Source organism: Ostrinia nubilalis, chromosome 15 (genome assembly GCF_963855985.1).
Source record: "Ostrinia nubilalis chromosome 15, ilOstNubi1.1, whole genome shotgun sequence".
NCBI classification, from domain to species: Eukaryota; Metazoa; Arthropoda; class Insecta; order Lepidoptera; family Crambidae; genus Ostrinia; species Ostrinia nubilalis.
Window position 1 is genome coordinate 8,000,941 of NC_087102.1, and position 18,708 is coordinate 8,019,648.

The 18,708-nt window shown below is 36.7% G+C and overlaps 1 protein-coding gene across 6 annotated transcripts in view; it reads right to left on the reverse strand.

Annotated features, from left to right (window-relative positions):
• Positions 1 to 4,172: 4,172 nt before the first annotated feature.
• Positions 4,173 to 18,708, reverse strand: part of LOC135078871 (cytochrome b5 reductase 4) — a 125,250-nt gene continuing 110,714 nt past the window's right edge. For all 6 annotated transcript variants that reach the window (XM_063973438.1, XM_063973440.1, XM_063973439.1 and 3 more), the window contains 8 exons: positions 11,759 to 11,905; positions 10,759 to 10,827; positions 10,037 to 10,665; positions 9,437 to 9,653; positions 7,560 to 7,744; positions 6,951 to 7,051; positions 5,580 to 5,669; positions 4,173 to 5,309 (listed from right to left, as the gene is read on the reverse strand). In XM_063973438.1, the coding sequence (XP_063829508.1) occupies positions 5,078 to 5,309; positions 5,580 to 5,669; positions 6,951 to 7,051; positions 7,560 to 7,744; positions 9,437 to 9,653; positions 10,037 to 10,665; positions 10,759 to 10,827; positions 11,759 to 11,905 (1,670 nt within the window). In that variant the 3' untranslated portion in view covers positions 4,173 to 5,077. The remainder of the gene's footprint in view (positions 5,310 to 5,579; positions 5,670 to 6,950; positions 7,052 to 7,559; positions 7,745 to 9,436; positions 9,654 to 10,036; positions 10,666 to 10,758; positions 10,828 to 11,758; positions 11,906 to 18,708) is intronic.

Sequence of the window (18,708 nt, forward strand, 5' to 3'; positions counted from 1 at the left end):
ATAACTATGTACGAGTATAGAATTTAATAAAAGTATTTTATAGAAAGGGCTACAAGCATTGACTTCTGCTAAAGATGTCTGCTTTAAAGAAACTCGTATGAAAGAAAAAGAAAATTAAAGCAAGTCTCTATTTTTTGAAAAAAAAAACAAACACAATCTTTCTGATAGGAAACGAACCAGTGAATATTGGATCTTCTATTTGTGTATTTTTATTACAATTTTACAAATAAAACTATTCATACATGTGATACATATGCGGTGGAGTAAAATTAACGCCAGCCACAAATGCAAAAACGAGTTACTATGTATAATATTTTAAACTATTATGTTGCATTTTTACTATAAATTATCACTGTCACAAGATTTTGCAATAAAAGAAAAACAATTATAACGGTAACAGATAGGTTTTGCCCTCCCGACGCGGTTTAAACTCGGTTGCACGAGTCATGGTCGCGGGCAGACTGAAGAGATGCGGCGTCGTCTGCTCGGGCGTGATGAATTTTCTTCACCCATCCGGATTTCCACAATATTTTCGTCTGTGGTACCATAGATAATAATAAGTACTACTACCCGTTCGCGCTGAGTTTGCCGGTCCGTGGAATGCGCGTCCCCTTCCCCAACCGGGATTAAACGCAATTAGTGATGAAACCCAATTAATGTGTATTATTTTACGCAAATACACAATTTTTATCAATAACAATAAATAAAAAATATTTTAAATATAGTTTGTTAAAGTTATAGACGCTTCTCTTCGAGTGACGTCATATCGCCTTAAACTTAAAACTTAAAGCGAACGGATAGTACAGTGGTACAGTCAGTCCCACAAAACTACTACGTGATTTTTTTTTTGCAAAATCCCGTGTCAGTGATAATTTAGTGCATTACGCTAAGTAGTTTTCAATTACTTGGCTTGATTTCTTTGGCGTAGGATGGAGAATGATATGTAAAAGTACCTTGCTGTCCGGTTCGAAAGATACAAGACTGATTTGTGGACATTTATTTTAAGTCTAGATCTATAGTGCTAAATTGTACGTTTGCTGACCATGACACGCTTCCACCAAGTAATGGAGCTACGAGCGGCAAACGTAACTGGTATATCCTGCAAAACTACCGGCTTGTATTTGATTTGATGAAATAATTACCATTTAACAATTACAAGAGAATAACAGATTTTGGTTATTCTCTTGTAATTGTTAAATGGTTGATGATTTTCACTATATAAAATATATACAGTATACAGTTATTGAAACATTTTAAAGAATCAGAGATGGATGGAATAATTTAAATACTTAGTAATAACTACGGATTTTACAATCAGGTACAGCCATTTTTATCGAGCTTTAACCCTGTGAAAATTTCACGTTCGCAGGAATATCGGAAATGTATTGTGTGTCTTTATCTACAATCAAATAAGGAACATACTTGATACCGACATTTTTTAGTTATTTTACAATAAAAAATATTCTAAAATCTAACACAATATTGATAACATTTTATAAAAACTATTTTATCACACGTTTGTTTTAAATCTAATGAAAGTGCAGAAATACATTAATTTTTGTCTTAAGTGCGTCTTAACATTTGGCCGAAATGTCTAATTGGCTCAAAATCACCAAGGTGCAGAATTGGCTTTGCTAGCAATTTAATGTCTTAAATCTTGACTTATTTGAGAAAATAATAATAATAAATTACTTCAACTAACTTGTTTTGTGTGTACATCAAACAATATAAGTAATTAATAAAGCAAATTTTAAATAAAATCAATATACATGCATGGATAATCATTTCGGGAACGCGTCCTAATGTACAATCTTCAGCAACAAGTCCAAAATTTTACATAAAAAGTTAAGGTAATTTACACATGTCATTACTTAATACACCGTATTTTTTATACAAAATTTAGTTTTAAAAAGGATACTAAAAAAATATTTATTTTTAACTATAAAAATGTCCAATATAGTTTGTCCGATGCCGCACAAGTCATTTCAGTGAACGTATCGATAATCGATCAAAAAATATTTTAAGTTAACGCAGCCATTCGGTGTCTAACGTTAGTCGAGGAAAAAAACAATAACAAAACGGGCTGTCAGAGTATTTATCGTTAAATAAAATAAATCTAAATGGTAAGTACCTTTCAATTCATTATTCGTAAAGCGTACTACATCAATATACCGTCATTTCGTGAACGTAATTATTACATTTAATTATTGATGAAATTCTTTTTTATTACACGAAATAACAAAGTAATCTCAAATATTTTCCTATTGACAAACCCAGATCGCATTTAATATGGCTGCCGTCTAATTAAAGTGCGCGCTTATTTGAAATCGTCATTTCGTGAACGGTCATTTCGGAAACGTTCCCGGACATGATGGCACGTTCCCGAAATGACTGTTGCGTTCTCGGAATGATGATTATTATTTGTAAGGGCGAATCATTTACAATATTTAATACATTTATTATAAAATTTTGTGTTTTTATAATTACAGCAAAATGGAAACTCCTGATAAAGAAAAAAATAAAAAAAAATCTCAAAAAAAGCTTAAAAAAGATATTGCAGCTTATTTGCGCCAAAGGGAAGAGGCGATTGCTAGAAAAATAGAGTTTTTGGATAAAATGACTGAAAAGCAGTAAGAAATTAAACGGGCTAAGGACAGAGAATATTATAGAAAAATAGAGCTATTTATAAATCTGTATACTGTTCATCTTCCTCGGACAATGAAGATTTAGAGACAATATCTCGAATTCAGCAGATAAAAGTTAAACAGATTGATGTTGAAGCAAATACGTCTTATGGCAAAGAAAATATCCAAATCTCGTATATCCTGTAACATTCTTGCTTGTTAAAATTCCTACTGAGAAGATACCTTTTTGTCCTTTTTTTTAAGAGATAACTTGGAATTGTCATTCTCACTAAAATGTCTCTGGGGTGGTGGCGTAGTGAGGCGGGTCGTTACATTCCCTCTAATATGGTCCAGTGAAGCGATGGCTAGTTCACTCGTCATGTCTGTGAACAGGCGCTGCTTTCGGGGACTGGTCAATCCAAGTTATTCAAATTTATTAATGCGAGTCGCGATAATTCTCACGTCCGAAATACCGCAGTGCCTCAAGTCAAAAGTATTCGACCAATGCGTGTTGCCAGTGATGGTATACGGATCTGAGACGTGGTCGCTTACTATGGGCCTCATAAGAAGGCTCAAGGTCACCCAAAGAGCGATGGAGCGTGCTATGCTCGGAGTTTCCCTGTGTGATCGAATCAGAAATGAGGAGATCCGCAGGAGAACCAGAGTGACTGACATAGCCCGCACAATCGCTCAAATCAAGTGGCAGTGGGCGGGGCACATAGCTCGGAGAGCTGATGGCCGCTGGGGCAGGAAGGACATCATCCATCATCATCATCATCGACATGTGTCGAAGATGACAGATGATGGAGAAATCTTAGTAACCTTTTTGAGATCTGTGCGTAACAATATTAGAAAATTTAAGATGGAACCTAAGGATAAATGATATATTGATTTTGAGCAAATAATCAATCAGTATTATTCGAAAAATAATAAGTTTTGTTTTGTAATTTTAATATTTTTTTAGTTAACTTGTTGTTCGTGACAGAATATATTGTTGATTTTCTTACGTTTCTTATATATTTTTTGTATTATATACAGAAGTTTAGTGAAGTAGACTGTGATTTAAGGTCAAAAGACTGAAATTGTAATAACTGATTAAAACTTATAAAAAATATAATATGAGTACAGAAGTTTAACTAGACTGAGTTATGAAAATGTTAACACTGAATTATAATAATAATTTATTAATAGTAAGAGTAGTTTTTCTTAACTGTGAACAATATGGCAATATAAATAAATAACTTAGTTATTTAAATCGTTGTTTATAATTTAAATATTTCTTTATTTCTACCTAATTATATCAATATACAGAACATTTTTGTCATTCCGGGAACGGTTGATCATTTTCGGGAACATTACAATATTTCAATAAAATACGCATAAATGGAGGTATTTCAATAGTATGTATATATTTATTACATTACAGAACTTTTGTTCTGTACATTTTACGTTAATTCGATTAAAAGAGTTTTAAATATTATGAAATTTCTTAAATTGTATGCGGAATAATAGCAACTTCTTAATTTTTTTGACGTATTTTGTTTGTAGAAAATTTTGAATGTATTGATTTCATTATTGCTTATTCAAAATAGATACATAATATACCCATGTTTTAAACAAAGCTCAAATTATGCGCTTTGTTTGGTTTTTTCGGGTTTTATGAAACTTAGGAAAACGTTCCCGAATTGATGGTTTTCTGCAAGATATTTACTACTAAGCAATATTACTAAAAAAATAAAGAATTCTGTGCGCTGCCCTGTCAAGGTTTAAAAATATACAAATTAAGCAACAGTATAAACTAATAGTCATCATTATAGCTTGCAATTTTTTTTGTCATAAAACCGATTTTGAAATTCGCAACCTTGGTGATTTTGAGCCAATTACATTCAAAAATATGTTTGAATTTTCTCATAAATCTATTACGTGACGTATAATTAGTTTCTCACTCATGGGTTAATTTAATACTATCCAATACTAACATTACTTAGGATTTTAAAATTGATCACATACTGAAATGTGTAGATTATTTAAAAGATCTTTTAGGTACGTCGAGAAATAAATACCTATTTGAGTTACAATTTGATTAACAAATCAATGTGACAAGAAATAATTTCATAATACTTAGTGCTCTCTGGTGAGACGCATAGGTTCTTGTATACCGTGACCTTACTAGTCGTAATAGTGTAATTTGTTAAAATAGTAAGTTGAAAATTTCGAAGATTTTCTTCCAAGATGACTACCAAACTTATATGGCTTTAATAGCAATGGAAATACAACCAGGTTGTATCCCTGTCGCATAAGATGCTAATTCCCGCAAACCGTGAGATATTAAAAATGGCGACGAGCTTATGGCGAGGTGACCGTTACAACGGATGCGGTACATATACCTACGTGATTCAACTAATGCTGGCGTTGCTTGTGTTGTCGACTGTACCTAATTTATTATTTACAAGTTATCCCATAAATGCATGTACACAATCGTCTTTAAGTGCGCACTTCTTCAGCAGTTGTAGGCCTGCCTGCGTGAACTCGGTGGGGCCACACACGCACACAAAGTGGGAGCAAGAGTCCCCACACTTGAGGGACTCTTTGCCCAGAGTCTGAGTAAGGAGTTCGAAGCTGATGCGGCCTTTCGGGCCGGACCAGCCAGACTTCGCGTCTGATAGAACGTGTGTCACAGCGAATCTAGAAAAAAACGAACATGGTTAATCATTATTGTATCAATTTGTATGCTTAGTAAGAGCATAAACTATGCATTTTATTTTAGTAAATTAACTGTGTATATTAGTAGGTATTGAATATGTACATTTCATTCCAAGTTAGTCTCTATTAACATCTTACTTTACCAAATATACGTCAATGAAAGACAAAATAAACTGCTTTTTTATGCTAACGAATGACTATAGATCAAACGAATTAAAATAAATCACAAAGTATTCATTGTAAGCTTTTTACCTGTTATCCTCTTTCGCTATTGTTTCAAAATTATCGCGGAAAAGAATGTCGTCCTCCGTTTTGTTGAAGAATAACAAATGAGCGCGTTCGCTGAAACGAAAATATTACCATTTTAGATTTATGCGGAGTGATGAACAACCGATTGGTGCGAGGGGTTGTACAGCACCTTTTGATTCAAACAAGCGTGGATCAAGTGGGATTGTTGTCGAGTGAGGGATTGACGTTTGGCATTACGTTACGTCCTAAACGTTTTATTTCAAGGACATCAAAGGGTCGAATTAACCTTCCATATTGTAGAGGGTTGAGGGCTGTTAGTCCTTAGTTTAAACGACTTGTTGGTGTTAGATTTCAAACATGATTGTGGATGATGATTTGTGGAACGTCGCACAGTGTTGCCGGTTCATAATAGTAAGTAACGGACAAAATTATTTTCGACCTGAACTTACTACCTTTTGTCAGATTTGTATAGAATATAACTATATCTAATAAAAAAATACATTTTTAAATTTTGAAATTGGTACATATTTTAGTACAAACTTGGAACAAAAATGAATGCAAAATATCATCTAACTTCAGCTTAATGATTAGGGTTTGTGGCTTTCCATAGCTCGATAGGCTTATATCACCCAATTGTATTTCTTGGTGCACCTTTGTAATGACGTTAAGTAAGTATGTTACCATGTGTAATTGACCGCTTGTTTACAGGAACTTGATCCAATTCTCAAACAGCGCCTCGGAAAAATTCTTAGTTTCGAGAATCGCAAAAAACAGCGCCGGTAGTATGTCGTAGCAAAATTTGTTTTTACAACATGAAAATATAATATCTGAGGATAATTTCTATCAATATTTCGTTACGGAAAGTAATGGAAAGTATGTACTTTCAGCCTTGTGAGTATAATTTTTAAGGTAGTTTTCAATCACTGATTTTGTTAATTTTTATTAAATAAACAGGCTTAAGTTCTATAAACACAAATACATTTTCTAAAAGACAGTACCTTGAACTCTAGAACCCGTATTTTTAATCGTGTAAATATTATCAATTGACAAAACAGTGCCTAAATGAATAAAGCAATATTTTTGTTCCAAGGAAACCTTGTTATCGGACGTAAACCTTGTTACTTTGACCAGTCATATTTTCATTTCTGTTAGCAATCTATCCTCAATATTTTGCATTTTCACGACACACATAATTATTCAGTTTGAATAATAGTTAATCAATTTTCGTTTACGTTCAGTTTCCAAAATTTGGTTTTTGTCCGGCCGTGGCAACACTGTGCGTCGCCTCAGGGACTCAAGTCTAGTTTTTACGAAGTGATATTTTGTTCTAGTTTTTTTCTATAATTGAAAAATAAAAAAGACATGTGCGCTTACCATCTTGGATTGGACCTCGAGAGCATAAACTTTAGCAATCCCAGCATAGGTGTAATACCCGTACCGGCTGCTATGAAGTAAATATTTTTCACTGCTTTTAGCTGAAAATAAAAAACAAATACACATTTAGGTCGTCATTACATTGAAAATAATTAAAACAAAGGCATTTTTTTGTTTTAATTAATTATGTAATGTCGCATTCCATCTAGGAATCGAACCCATAACTCAAAAGACTCAATATTCAACCTTTGGTATTTAAAAGTATTCATAACAACTAATTTACCACATTTAAATTAACTAACCAAAATACCCAAAGGGTTGCTCTACCAGGCGCGGATCCACCGTTGTGGGCACTGTGGGCATGCCCACAACCCTAATTTGCTTGTTTTAATTATGATTTATTGATAAGATCGATAGGCATGCATGTATGTCCGGGCATGTAGTGATCCAACTCTCACTTTGCTCATTTTTGGTGGCTGTGCCCACAACCTTTTTTGACGGCTGGATCCGCGCCTGTGCTCTACCATTGATCACATCTAGAACCGCCAGGGTGAGATTGTTATTCCTTCTAAATAAACAAAAAGTAAACAAATGAAAAAAATACACTACCTTTTGCAATTGAAAACTGCCATACGGCCCAGACAGCGTAACAGAGTCGCCTTCCCTCAATGTAGTGAGGTGTGGCGAGAGTGCACCGGTGGGGTACTTCTTAACAGCTAGCCTCAGCGCTGCACCGCTGTCCAGAGAGCACCAGCCCTCCCCGACAGGAGTGTATGACCGCACGCACTCCGAACCTATAACAAGTAATAAGTATCATCATCATCATTTCAGCTACAGAACGTCCTAAATATACCTATGCAGAGGGATTTCCAGAATGACTGATTGGAAGGGACTTGCATTCAGTGGTTTCCAGCAACCTTTATGAAGTCATCTGTCAACTGGCTGTACTTGCCAGTAATGTGGCATCCATTCCAGAGCCTACCATGTTATAGCATTAGCTATAGTTCGTAATGAGAGACTAGCAATTTATTCTAGTGCGTAAGTTAGATAGATATGATAACAAGCTAAATAAAACCGTATAAAAATCACTGACGTCAGTAGACCACTTGTCCCGAAATTGATATCATTCCTTTTTTTATCTCGGAAATGAAAGTAATACCTATACTTAACTACCTACATACTGTGGAAGGAAAGATAAATACGTAAGATATGACACAACAAAACCCTCATTCTATGAGTCCGATTCCTTGACCGACTTCTTTTTAATTGATTTTGCATAGTCTGAATTGGATCGCAAGTCGTTTCTAGTGTTGGATACCCAAAGGAGGAGTGATTGGGACTTGAAATCGTCTTATTGGTTTTCAATTAACCTTTCGGCTTTACGTTAACCTTCAGGTTCGCCTTGATACCTAGGTAATTAATAACGATTAATCTAATTTATACTACTCTTAAGACATAGCTATAGAATCTTTCTTTTCTTTTTTTATTAGAATATTATTAGAGATCGCAAACGACTGTCTTTTGCGCAATGAGTTCACTTCAAAATAAAGTTGTGTACATACATAAATAGTGGACATATTCTTAAAACAATGACGTTGCTTTAAGCCTGCAAGGCTGCAATTACTAACCAAAATATGCGTGTCTCATCTAGGTACAGAACCTAGACTGCCTGATCGCGATAACCACAGCAGTTGTAAGCTGAATCATTGTTCATTGATCAATAACGTCGTCAATTTAGGTTAATACAGACACGAATGACGTCAAACCCGCCCCGACCAAGATCTAACGAGACGACGTGGAAGGATTATCAAGTAGCTCCTAATCAATGTCGCTTGGTATTTGAACTAACATGCAAACTGAATAGAACAAAGCGAGAACAAAGTAACATAATTTTACGTATTGTGGAGATATTTAACGTAAGAAAACAACAAAAATAGTACACAGATAAATCAAATACAGGCCGCTATGTACCTACCAACCGGGCGATATGGAAAACATTGGGGGAGGCCTATGTTCAGCAGTGGACGACCTGTGGCTGAAATGATGATGATATCAAATAGTGCCTACCTAAAGGAAAAGAAAACCTATTAACGTCCCATAGCAAGGCTCAGGCAAAGGTTGCCCGACCCCGAGTATATTAGCATCTATCCACCCCTCTCTAGTATCACTGTTGGAATTACTTTAAGTACCTAAATGATGCACAATTTTATTGTATGAGTATCCTGGCTAACTATCTATACTAATATTATAAATGCGAAAGTAACTCTGTCTGTCTGTCTTGCTTTCACGCCTAAACTACTGAACCGATTTTGACGAAATTTGGCATAGAGGTAGTTTGAGTCCTGGGAAAGGACATAGGATAGTTTTTATCCCGGGTTTTGAAACAAAGACGCGCGCGATAAAGTTTTTCTGTGACAGACAAAGATCCACGCGGGCGAAGCCGCGGGCGGAAAGCTAGTACGATTATAAATATGATAATCCCTTACCGCTGACTCTTCTGTGGACTCGCACGTGGTGTCCCAACGGCACGACTACAGGTCCTGACCGGGGTTCCAGCGCTAACATGGTGGTGTCATGGGTCACACTGCCCACTCCCACCACGCGGCAGTCCACGCTTCGTGGTGACGATACGAGCGATGGTACACCTATAGTCACTTCTCCGCACGCTTTCCACACTTGTGGTTCAACTTTTTGGGCTATCACCTAAAAAAGAAGTTAATATTAAAATTAATGTTGTAAGTCATGTCACCCCAGTAGACCCCCCAGCTTATCTGGCCAGCGTGGAAAGAAAAGAGGGTAGGAAAAATCCTCAATTTGCCACTGGTGAACTAGAGTGTCGTGCTCCTACATAGTGGAGTCTAAACAGGGCCTGATGATAATGACACTATCATTAGCATATTAATCATCATTATTAATGATGTTCTAGCAACAAAAAACAAACCCTCCTTCTAGCGCAATCAGGTAAAAAGCTTTCTTTTTCAGAAAACTTTATGTAGAGTTATTAGCATTGTAGAATTACTCCAAGAAATAATTAGGTATCAGTTTTTATCCAAAGCTGTTGTTGAATGTTAATTAATTAAACTCACGTCTATTTTTCCACTCTCGGCGTATATCCGCAGCTGCAAAGGCCCCTGCAATTTTCCCTCGGGCACCAACTTGAGCGTTCTAAGCCAGCCGTTAGTCGCCACTTCAATTAGCAAGACGCCCTCCGCTATTCTCGCACACCCGCCCGGGTTGGCCAAGGGGCCCGTGTAGACGGACACAGTCAGTTTCATTGACGTCTGAATCCAATCGTACCGCAAAGGTGGAACCTCAGATTTATCTAAACTTTTAATAGGACTAGACGCAGCTCTGCGACTTATCGAAACCGGCAAATCACTCGACTGTATCAAACTCTGCATGATTTTACTCGGCGGACTGCCTTTCATGTTCTCCTCGCTTTTGGACGAAATTTTCTTTCTGACCGGCGTTATGCAATTAGCTAAGTTTTCCATCGATTTCCTGACGAGCTCCTGTGCCTTAGACGGTTCTCTAAGCCGATCCGACTTGGGCGAGGGGTTTGAGGAATCGAACAACTCCTCGGCGTCTGGTAAATCGAATCGAAGTGGTCCCACGAGACATTTCGCTAAAAGTGAGTCGTAGTTTACCCACGGATGGACTTTGTCGAATAACTGTGTTGCGTCTATTCCTGCGCCCCGCATGAGTTCCTCGGGGCCTATAAATAAGAAAGAAATTGGATTGTGTTTTCAATAGCTTTCAATACCCGTAGAGTAAATAAATATTGACGTTTTCGTAAAATATTGCTCACCTCCGGGATGGTAAGGCAAGTAATGTGTGATGTTGTATACTCGCCCCCGGATCGCTAACCACGCGTCTTCTGAAACAATAATATGAAAGTTGCGTAAAGTTTTCTGTATTGATTTTATTGTTAGTTTGCAATAGAAACTTCTTGTTTGTTACTCTGTTGTTTTAATGAAGTTAGGTGGAACTTGAGTGTTGACACACTACACTTTGATTGCAAAGTCGACGATGAGAAAGCGCATCAGACAGGTATGGTCTACTTAGGTACTTCCGAATTAAGTACAGGTAGGAACATGGTTTTATCACCAGTAAGGTAAGTGATTGATATTCGAAGGCCTTATTTCATTGTAACCTGTTCAGAACCCCATTTTTTTAAAAAAATTTTTCGGGGAAAATATGCATTGAATTGCATACCTATCCTGCGGGGACAGGGTAGGTTATGTGGGGCTCACCAAGTCAGAAGGACAAAGGCATACCCACTAAAAAGACCCCGGTGCTCCGTCATTCGCCTTAAGTGGGAAGGAACTGTGGGATTCCGGACAAAGCCTTCACTACCACAGTCCCTCCCGGCGATTGCCCGCCTACACGGCGGGCCCTACAGGCCCCCCAGGACGAGGGGCGACGGGAGCAGCTAGCACACAGCTGTTCCCGTCCGACGGTGGTGGTGGCCTGTGCAATGCAGGCGAGGGCGCCCCCACGCCCCCGGCCAGCTGGCCATCACCGAGGAGAGGAAACTGGAGGCGATCATACTGTCGCCTCCTCTGACCCCTCCGCCGTCGCCGGAGCGAGGGCGCGTATGGATCATCTTCGCGCTCTCGCTCCGCGGCCTCCTTCTGTGATATTACATCTTCGCAAAAGGATGCCATTGCCGCCCAAGCCTCGTTGCTGTCCAACATAGCTTTAACTAAGCTGGGCAACACGAGGTCCTGGCCCACCGCCGCGATTAGCGTACTGCGCTGCGACGCCCACCTGTTCAGAACCCTAAGTTAATCTCTATAGTGACTAACTTTGTGTATTGTGCGAGGCGAGCTCCGCAGGGCTGACGGGGCGCACGCGGCCGCCAACTCCAGTCAGGTCCTTCCCGGAGTTGCCCAGGCGGATCCAGTCCATCAGACTGTGGCCCGGCTGCAGCGCACATTTGTTGCGCGGGTTGCCTGTAACAAACATTTGTTTATTAGTCGTGTTAATTAGATCGAATCAGAAATGAGAAGAACCAAAGTGACTGTCATTGTGCCGTTTTATAAATAATTAAAAAATAAAATAAATAAAAATTTGTTGCGATGAGTTCACATCAACGCGTCCTGTCATTGGTCGCGGCGATCCTATGCACGCGCAGTGATCGCCATCGCCATCGCCGACGCGAGCTGCATGCGTTGGTTGGGCCGAAGCTTGAACTTAAAATTTTACAGCCAATTGAAAACTGTTTTCAGCGCTATAATGTAGTGTTAAGAAGTTGAGTTCGTCCTCAAACATGGAATTTGTTAATGTTGTTTACTATTAGACAGTAATACTATACATGTTTTTATATGTATAGGTAAGTAGAATATAAAACTTTGGTGCAAAACTTATCGTGTAATCGTCACACGGAGCTTTAGGACACCCTCAGTGGGGTCACAGAATGGTTATTAGTTAAGTGGATCGACGATAAATGTTAGGTTTCTAGGTAGTCAAGGCAAATGGGAGCAGTCCTTGGCAATGAATAGAATATTGGGTAGCCTATATTAGTCGAAGACGTTCATTAGTGGACTGAATAACTTAGGGAACTAATACTAAGTAGGTACCTACTAAGATTCCCTAAGAACCTATCCTTACTTATTACCGCCTAACAGTATCTATTGGGAATAAATAGGTAGGTACCTAGTAGGGGAAAGTAGTACTAGTTGATCCCCTGGGGTAAGATGATCTTTCGCGATTGTGCTGAAACCACTAACGTCATTTAGTTTCTTTCACTGGTAAAACATAGCTCTGGACACATCCCCGCCTCAGTCAAATCGTAATGGTGGCGCGAGCGATACATCGAATTTGACGAGAAAAAAGAAAAATTGTGTACTTCTGATCTAAAATAGGCATGACTTTGAGCTTATGTTACTTTTATTCAAACAATGTTAAATGTAATTACTGTTGTCGTTAGGCTTTCTTTTATGTTTAATTTTAATATTTTGGCCATAAAAACGTAGCCGCGTACTTGTAGATTATTTTAGCAAATATTTAACAAAAAGTGGGACTTGGGTCAAGATGATCCCTTCCTATATGTACGAGATGATCCCTGGGAATTAAAACAAAAAAGTCAATGGAGTAGGTAAAGGGAAGTGAAATAAAAGAAAGAGAACTTCATATAACTCACCTGAGTCTGAAGGAGATGATACTGAGTGGCTGTACTGAACAGAAAAGTTTTCAAGCGATACCAAGGGTGAAGGATGGATAAAATGTTATGCATGTGGAAAATGGGGCCATAAAGCATGTGCTGGGGTAGAGGGTGATGAAGCAGGTGAATTTATTTGTGATATATTCAACACAGCTCCAGCCAAAAAGCGTTTCAATTATTTAAACGCTTTTTAGCAGGTACTAAGAAAGAATCAGTTATTTTCGTTATTTAATTCGTAAATGTTTTTCTTTTCTAACTTTTTAACGATTTGTTCGCATAATTAGGTACTCCGAAAGGAATATAACCAGAAAAGAATAGATCATAGAACAGAATCATAGGGATCATCTTACCCCTACCTGGGGATCATCTTACCCACAGGGGTGTACAAGATGATCACTTTGTAAGGTTTTGCAAAAAATGAAATATTTTAATGAAACCTCAATTAATTTCTGGTTTTGAGTATAAGGAAAGTTGGATAGATAAATATACTAGTAGTAATCGTCTTTATTTTTGGTTTACCTTGAAAAATATGTATTTTACAGCGATTCCCGCTTAAGGGGATCATCTCGTACTACTTTCCCCTATAGAAGAAAGGCAGCCAAACACTTCTTCCAATAGCTAAAATATCCCAATGATATCGTTATGCAAAATTGGATTTCCCTCATAAAAGATTGCCCGCTATGAATTGGCTATGAATTCCATCGGAATAACAGTGTTGATCTAAGATAAAACCCCCGACAAAGAAATAAAAAAGTGTTATTTCATGTATTTTTCGTACCTACTTAAAACAAGCTTATGTCTTACCTACTTATTTCTGACTAAGGTAAGTGCCCCCTACTTCGGTATATTAAGGCTCTTACGACTTTAACATTTTATTTAAAAATAACCAAGCATGATATCAGTATGAAAGCTTTTGTATGCTAAACTTTGGTCTTTTGACAGTAAGTTAATACATAATTTATAGTTATATAGTTTGAACTTTTTTTTATATTAATTTTTCTGCGGACCTCTTGTTTGGATCCTGTTTCGTGACAAAATTTTGCTCTGTTTCTAAGTTCGTGAACTCATGTCCCCTATTTCGGGATAGGGTTTTATGCATACAGTTAGGATATTTTAATAATGATTAAGGGTTTAATAAATTTAAAAACGATAATAAAAATTTAGAATAAAATAAATATGTGAAATTGACGATATTACTTACCTGAAATATTCATAAGAAATAATGTGAGTCTAGTATAATATTTTGATTTGTTAATTCTAACAATATGTGAAAATATTTATATAACCATTAGAAATGTAGGGGGGGGGGGACTTAACCCCCCCCACCCCCTCGTACCCATAAAATTTAGATTTGTTATTTCTAGCGATATGTGAAAATATTTATATTAACCATTAGAAATGTGGGGGGGGTCTTACCCCCCCCCCCTTCTTACCCATAAAATTTTGATTTGTAACCCCCCCCCTCTCCCCATAATCCCACCCCTGGAGCTGTTTCAAGAGTAGACCCCCCCCCCCCCCTGAATATAACCCCAGATACGCCAAGACTCATATTAAAAAGTAAGTAATTAATTAATTTCTTAGGTAGGTAAGTATTAAAAACTAAAAAATATGTCGATTTCTTTGATGGTGTGTGTCATAAAAGTACCTAACACCATACATTTATAAATCACGAACTTGGAAAAAAGTAACAATAATACGGTTCCTTGTTTCGTGATACTGATTATTCCAAATTCCCCAAGTAAAATTCATGGATTATTGTCAAAATGTGTCAATTAACTATTATCTATCCCATATACAATACAAAAAAACAAAGATAAATAAAACAAATCGAAATAAAACCAAAATTATGCTGGTACTACTTGTGCTAATTTATCTTAAAATTGGTCATATATGTGAACTTCAAACTCGTGTCATATACATTCTAGTGAACGAAACATATACCGAATTTAGGTCATGAGAAACTTAAATAAATGCATTATTTGTTTCATAACTTACATTTAAATTATTATAAATAATTATTTTAAAACCAAGCATCAAAATGTTATCCATAATATCCTTGAATCGGTAGTGTCACGAAATAGGGGACACCCGAAAAATAATATGTACGCTATTTCGTGAGTCAATTAATCGCAATTTTAAAGGAATTCTACGTTTTCATATAACTTTTTTCTAAGCCAAATCAATTGTCAAGGAACACATGAAACCACTATTACAAGTTTTATTTAAATGGACGTTCCTTCGCCTTTTTATAAGCTTAAGAAGTTGGAGCGCTAACCTTACGGTGAGAGCAACCTTTGCAAGCCGCACGGCTGTTTTTGGCTCTCTGAGAGTTTGAAGCTTCGTATTGCTCTCATTTTTGGCGCCACAATGTTGGTACTTGGTTTTTTAGATAGCTTAAATAATAGAGTTTTTGTAGTAATGAAGAATTTTTATAAATAATATTCCATTTGCTTATTATTTGAGCTAGAAAAAAAACTTACGAACTTACGTACTATCACGAACTAGTAGCCGTTTACCTTAATCTATACAATTAGCAACAAACTAGCCACCAATTAAAATGTATTGGCTGTACAGGCGACTGAACGTAGAAAAACTAGGTAGATTGTTATTATGTTCTGCCAATCTGACTGCTTAAACGCGTAAGGGTTCAGGATAATTCGGTTACGAATATTACGATTTTCGCGGTTGGCTTTCCCTTTTGTAAGTCGGCGGCTTTCATATATTTTCGCTTAGTTTCATTCACGCGAATTGAGAATGCCTTTACATCTATTCACATTTCGTCTCCAAGGTTTACGCCACCGACGTTTGGCGAAATAACTTCTTACAATACAATGAAGGACAACGGCGAAAATAATGTTATTCTTTTGCTAAGCTAAAAGTTTTCTTTTTGACACTGGTCAAAGAAACGGAGAGCAAAGAAAAGATTTACCGGATGCACTCTCTAAACCCTGCTCTCTCATTACTTAGAATATTCTTTATCTAGTCCTGGATTTTAAAATGCGAGAGTTCTTCGTCTAAAAGGAAATATACGGCGACTAAAGGAATCTGAGATTATGTTAATGCACAGTGCATTAGTGTCGTTAATTATACGTAACGAAGTGCTGCAAGTCCGCTTAAAAGCTTTTCCTTGCCTTGCACTTGCGAACAATAGTTGCTTGTCAACGTTTAAAGGAAAACTTAGCTAGTAGGTACCTAAGTACTAGTACGAGTACTAAGTCTAGATAAAATGGGTATGAATATTAATGCGCTGTCTCATTGTAAAATTGTAAAAAGGAATCGCTGGAAATCGCTTTATCGCTTAAAGCAGTGCATACTTTCCATTTAGGAACACTTGGCATTAAAATACAAATCTAAAACTATTCGGTGATCAGAGCACCAGGGGAAACTCAACGTTAGTAGTTTAGCAGTTTGCTTAGCTTTCCTAGTTTAAGTCTGGGTACACCATCTTACTTTGACTTTAACAAACGTCAAAAATCTGTCAAACTCCATACAAAATACACCGGTTATCGTTATAGTTACTGTTAAAGTTAGGTGGTGCAACTCAGCCAAGTCTGCTTCGTGGGTGTAAGGGCAAATCCCCGCGGCCCAGATCAATAAATCAAAGCTAAAACTTCTGTTAGCCTTCAAAGTTGCTCCTCCTAATGCCAATCAAATGGGACTTTTGCCGGACTTTAATTAATTTTCTGCTTTACAGCCGACTCCACGCCTTTACGGAACGCCATTGTTCTTGTAGTTTGCTATTTCTTATTGTTCCCAAGGATAAAGTTTCAATAATCACTTCTGAATTTGCAAAGATAAGTAAAAACACTTAGGTGTAAGTTACTGTAAAATACTCTTAAAATTTGGGAATTGTCAATTAGGGGAATTGTAATTTATTTGCTTTTTTTAAAGTGACAAATAATATTAGCGTTGGACGTAAGAGTCTTCTAAGAAACACAAAAAAGCACGATCTCCTACTTCCTAGTTTCTCCAGCTATCTTCTTAAGGTCGTGAACAGGTTGTCTTACACTCCCTTTAATTACTTTTTTATTACGTTGAATATACTATTTTAATTATAAAGAACAATAATAATAAACAAACAATCTAATATCTATCAGTAAGTATTTTAAGTTTAAATTCGGCCAAAGAAGCGTATGTACACTGAGAAGATACACGTCAGTAGTTAATGTTATCAAGGTCCACCCAGCTGTTTGTTTCTGAATAATTAATTTTGACACCGCAGCAACTCAAGGGGCATTCTAAACTCGTAATAGTTAATTAAAGTAAGTGTTAGTAAGCTAGTCAAATTAACGTTAAGAAGTTGTAAGCCGGAGCCTATACTAATAGACTCTGTTTGTCCAGGGGACCGCATGCTCGGCGCTAAAGAGAGGCGGGTATTCAATGTTGATAGTTACTAGATAGTTTAGAAGTATGTCGTCCTATCCTATCTAATGCTACATACATATCATAGTTGATACCACCACCAGCATTAATAAGTCAAAACAAGCCTCTTTTTATAAGCTCTTAAATCACGATTTTCCGCCCATGCATTCTTTTGGAATGTACTAAATATTATAAAATTAAGTGTGTATTATTTTACAAAATTTGTGCTCTGAAAAAAGTTAATAACCCAACTATAATCAAATTATAACAGAAAGAGATATATTTAGGGCCAGTTTAAATTCCAGAAGCATAACTTAAAAGCTCTAACTTTAGAATATCATATAAGCTATCATTCATGATAATATGACTAGTCTAATCTATTCTCAATATCATTTAAGTTTCTTTCAAACTTAATTTACTGGGCATGAAGGCAGAATTTCCCGTCAAAGCGAAGCGTATGGAATATGGACGTGATGTGATGTGGGTCCCTTTTCTTCTGGAGCGATGGTTTGATTGACTTACGTAATCCAATTATTGGACGATAGGCGCTCTTGACTCAACGACGGAGGTTAAAATAATATGTCCAGTTAATTTCGTAGGTATTTTATGTGAAAATTACTGCTTATTATTTAAGAAAAAAAATTTTTAGTTTAAGTCATGGTTATTGATGTGCCGTTCCCGAGAACGCTCTCTCAACTGAGAATATTCTCGGGAGCGTTCCCGGGAGCGTTCTCCTAAGTGAGAAAGGTTGAGAATCATGTTCATCAAATGTAAATAAACAAACTTTCTTAAGTAAAATAGTATTAAATTAAGTCAACAGATAAGTGTATATTAAACAATACACTCTATTTGCAGTGAAAGGCTATATTCTCAGTGTTCCCGAGAATATTCTCAGGAACTTTCTCGGCAATATTCTTGGCAACTGCACCTTTATTATATTTTATTTTTTTCGTCATGAAATGTCGTTTTAATGATAATGTAAGATGACAGAAATTTCTTTTTACACGTAATTAAATAATGTAACCGTCCATTTTTTCGTTTTTAACACGCTCTTATTAGGTCGTCGTGTATGTAACTAACTATGTAATGGAATCTTAGAATCTGAATTACACGCACTTCTAAGTCTTGTATCATCATGAAACTTGGCAATTATATGTAGATTAGAAATGACAATACAATATTGTGGTACCAGCTGGTCTGATGATGGGACTGGAAGGTGGCCAAAAGAAC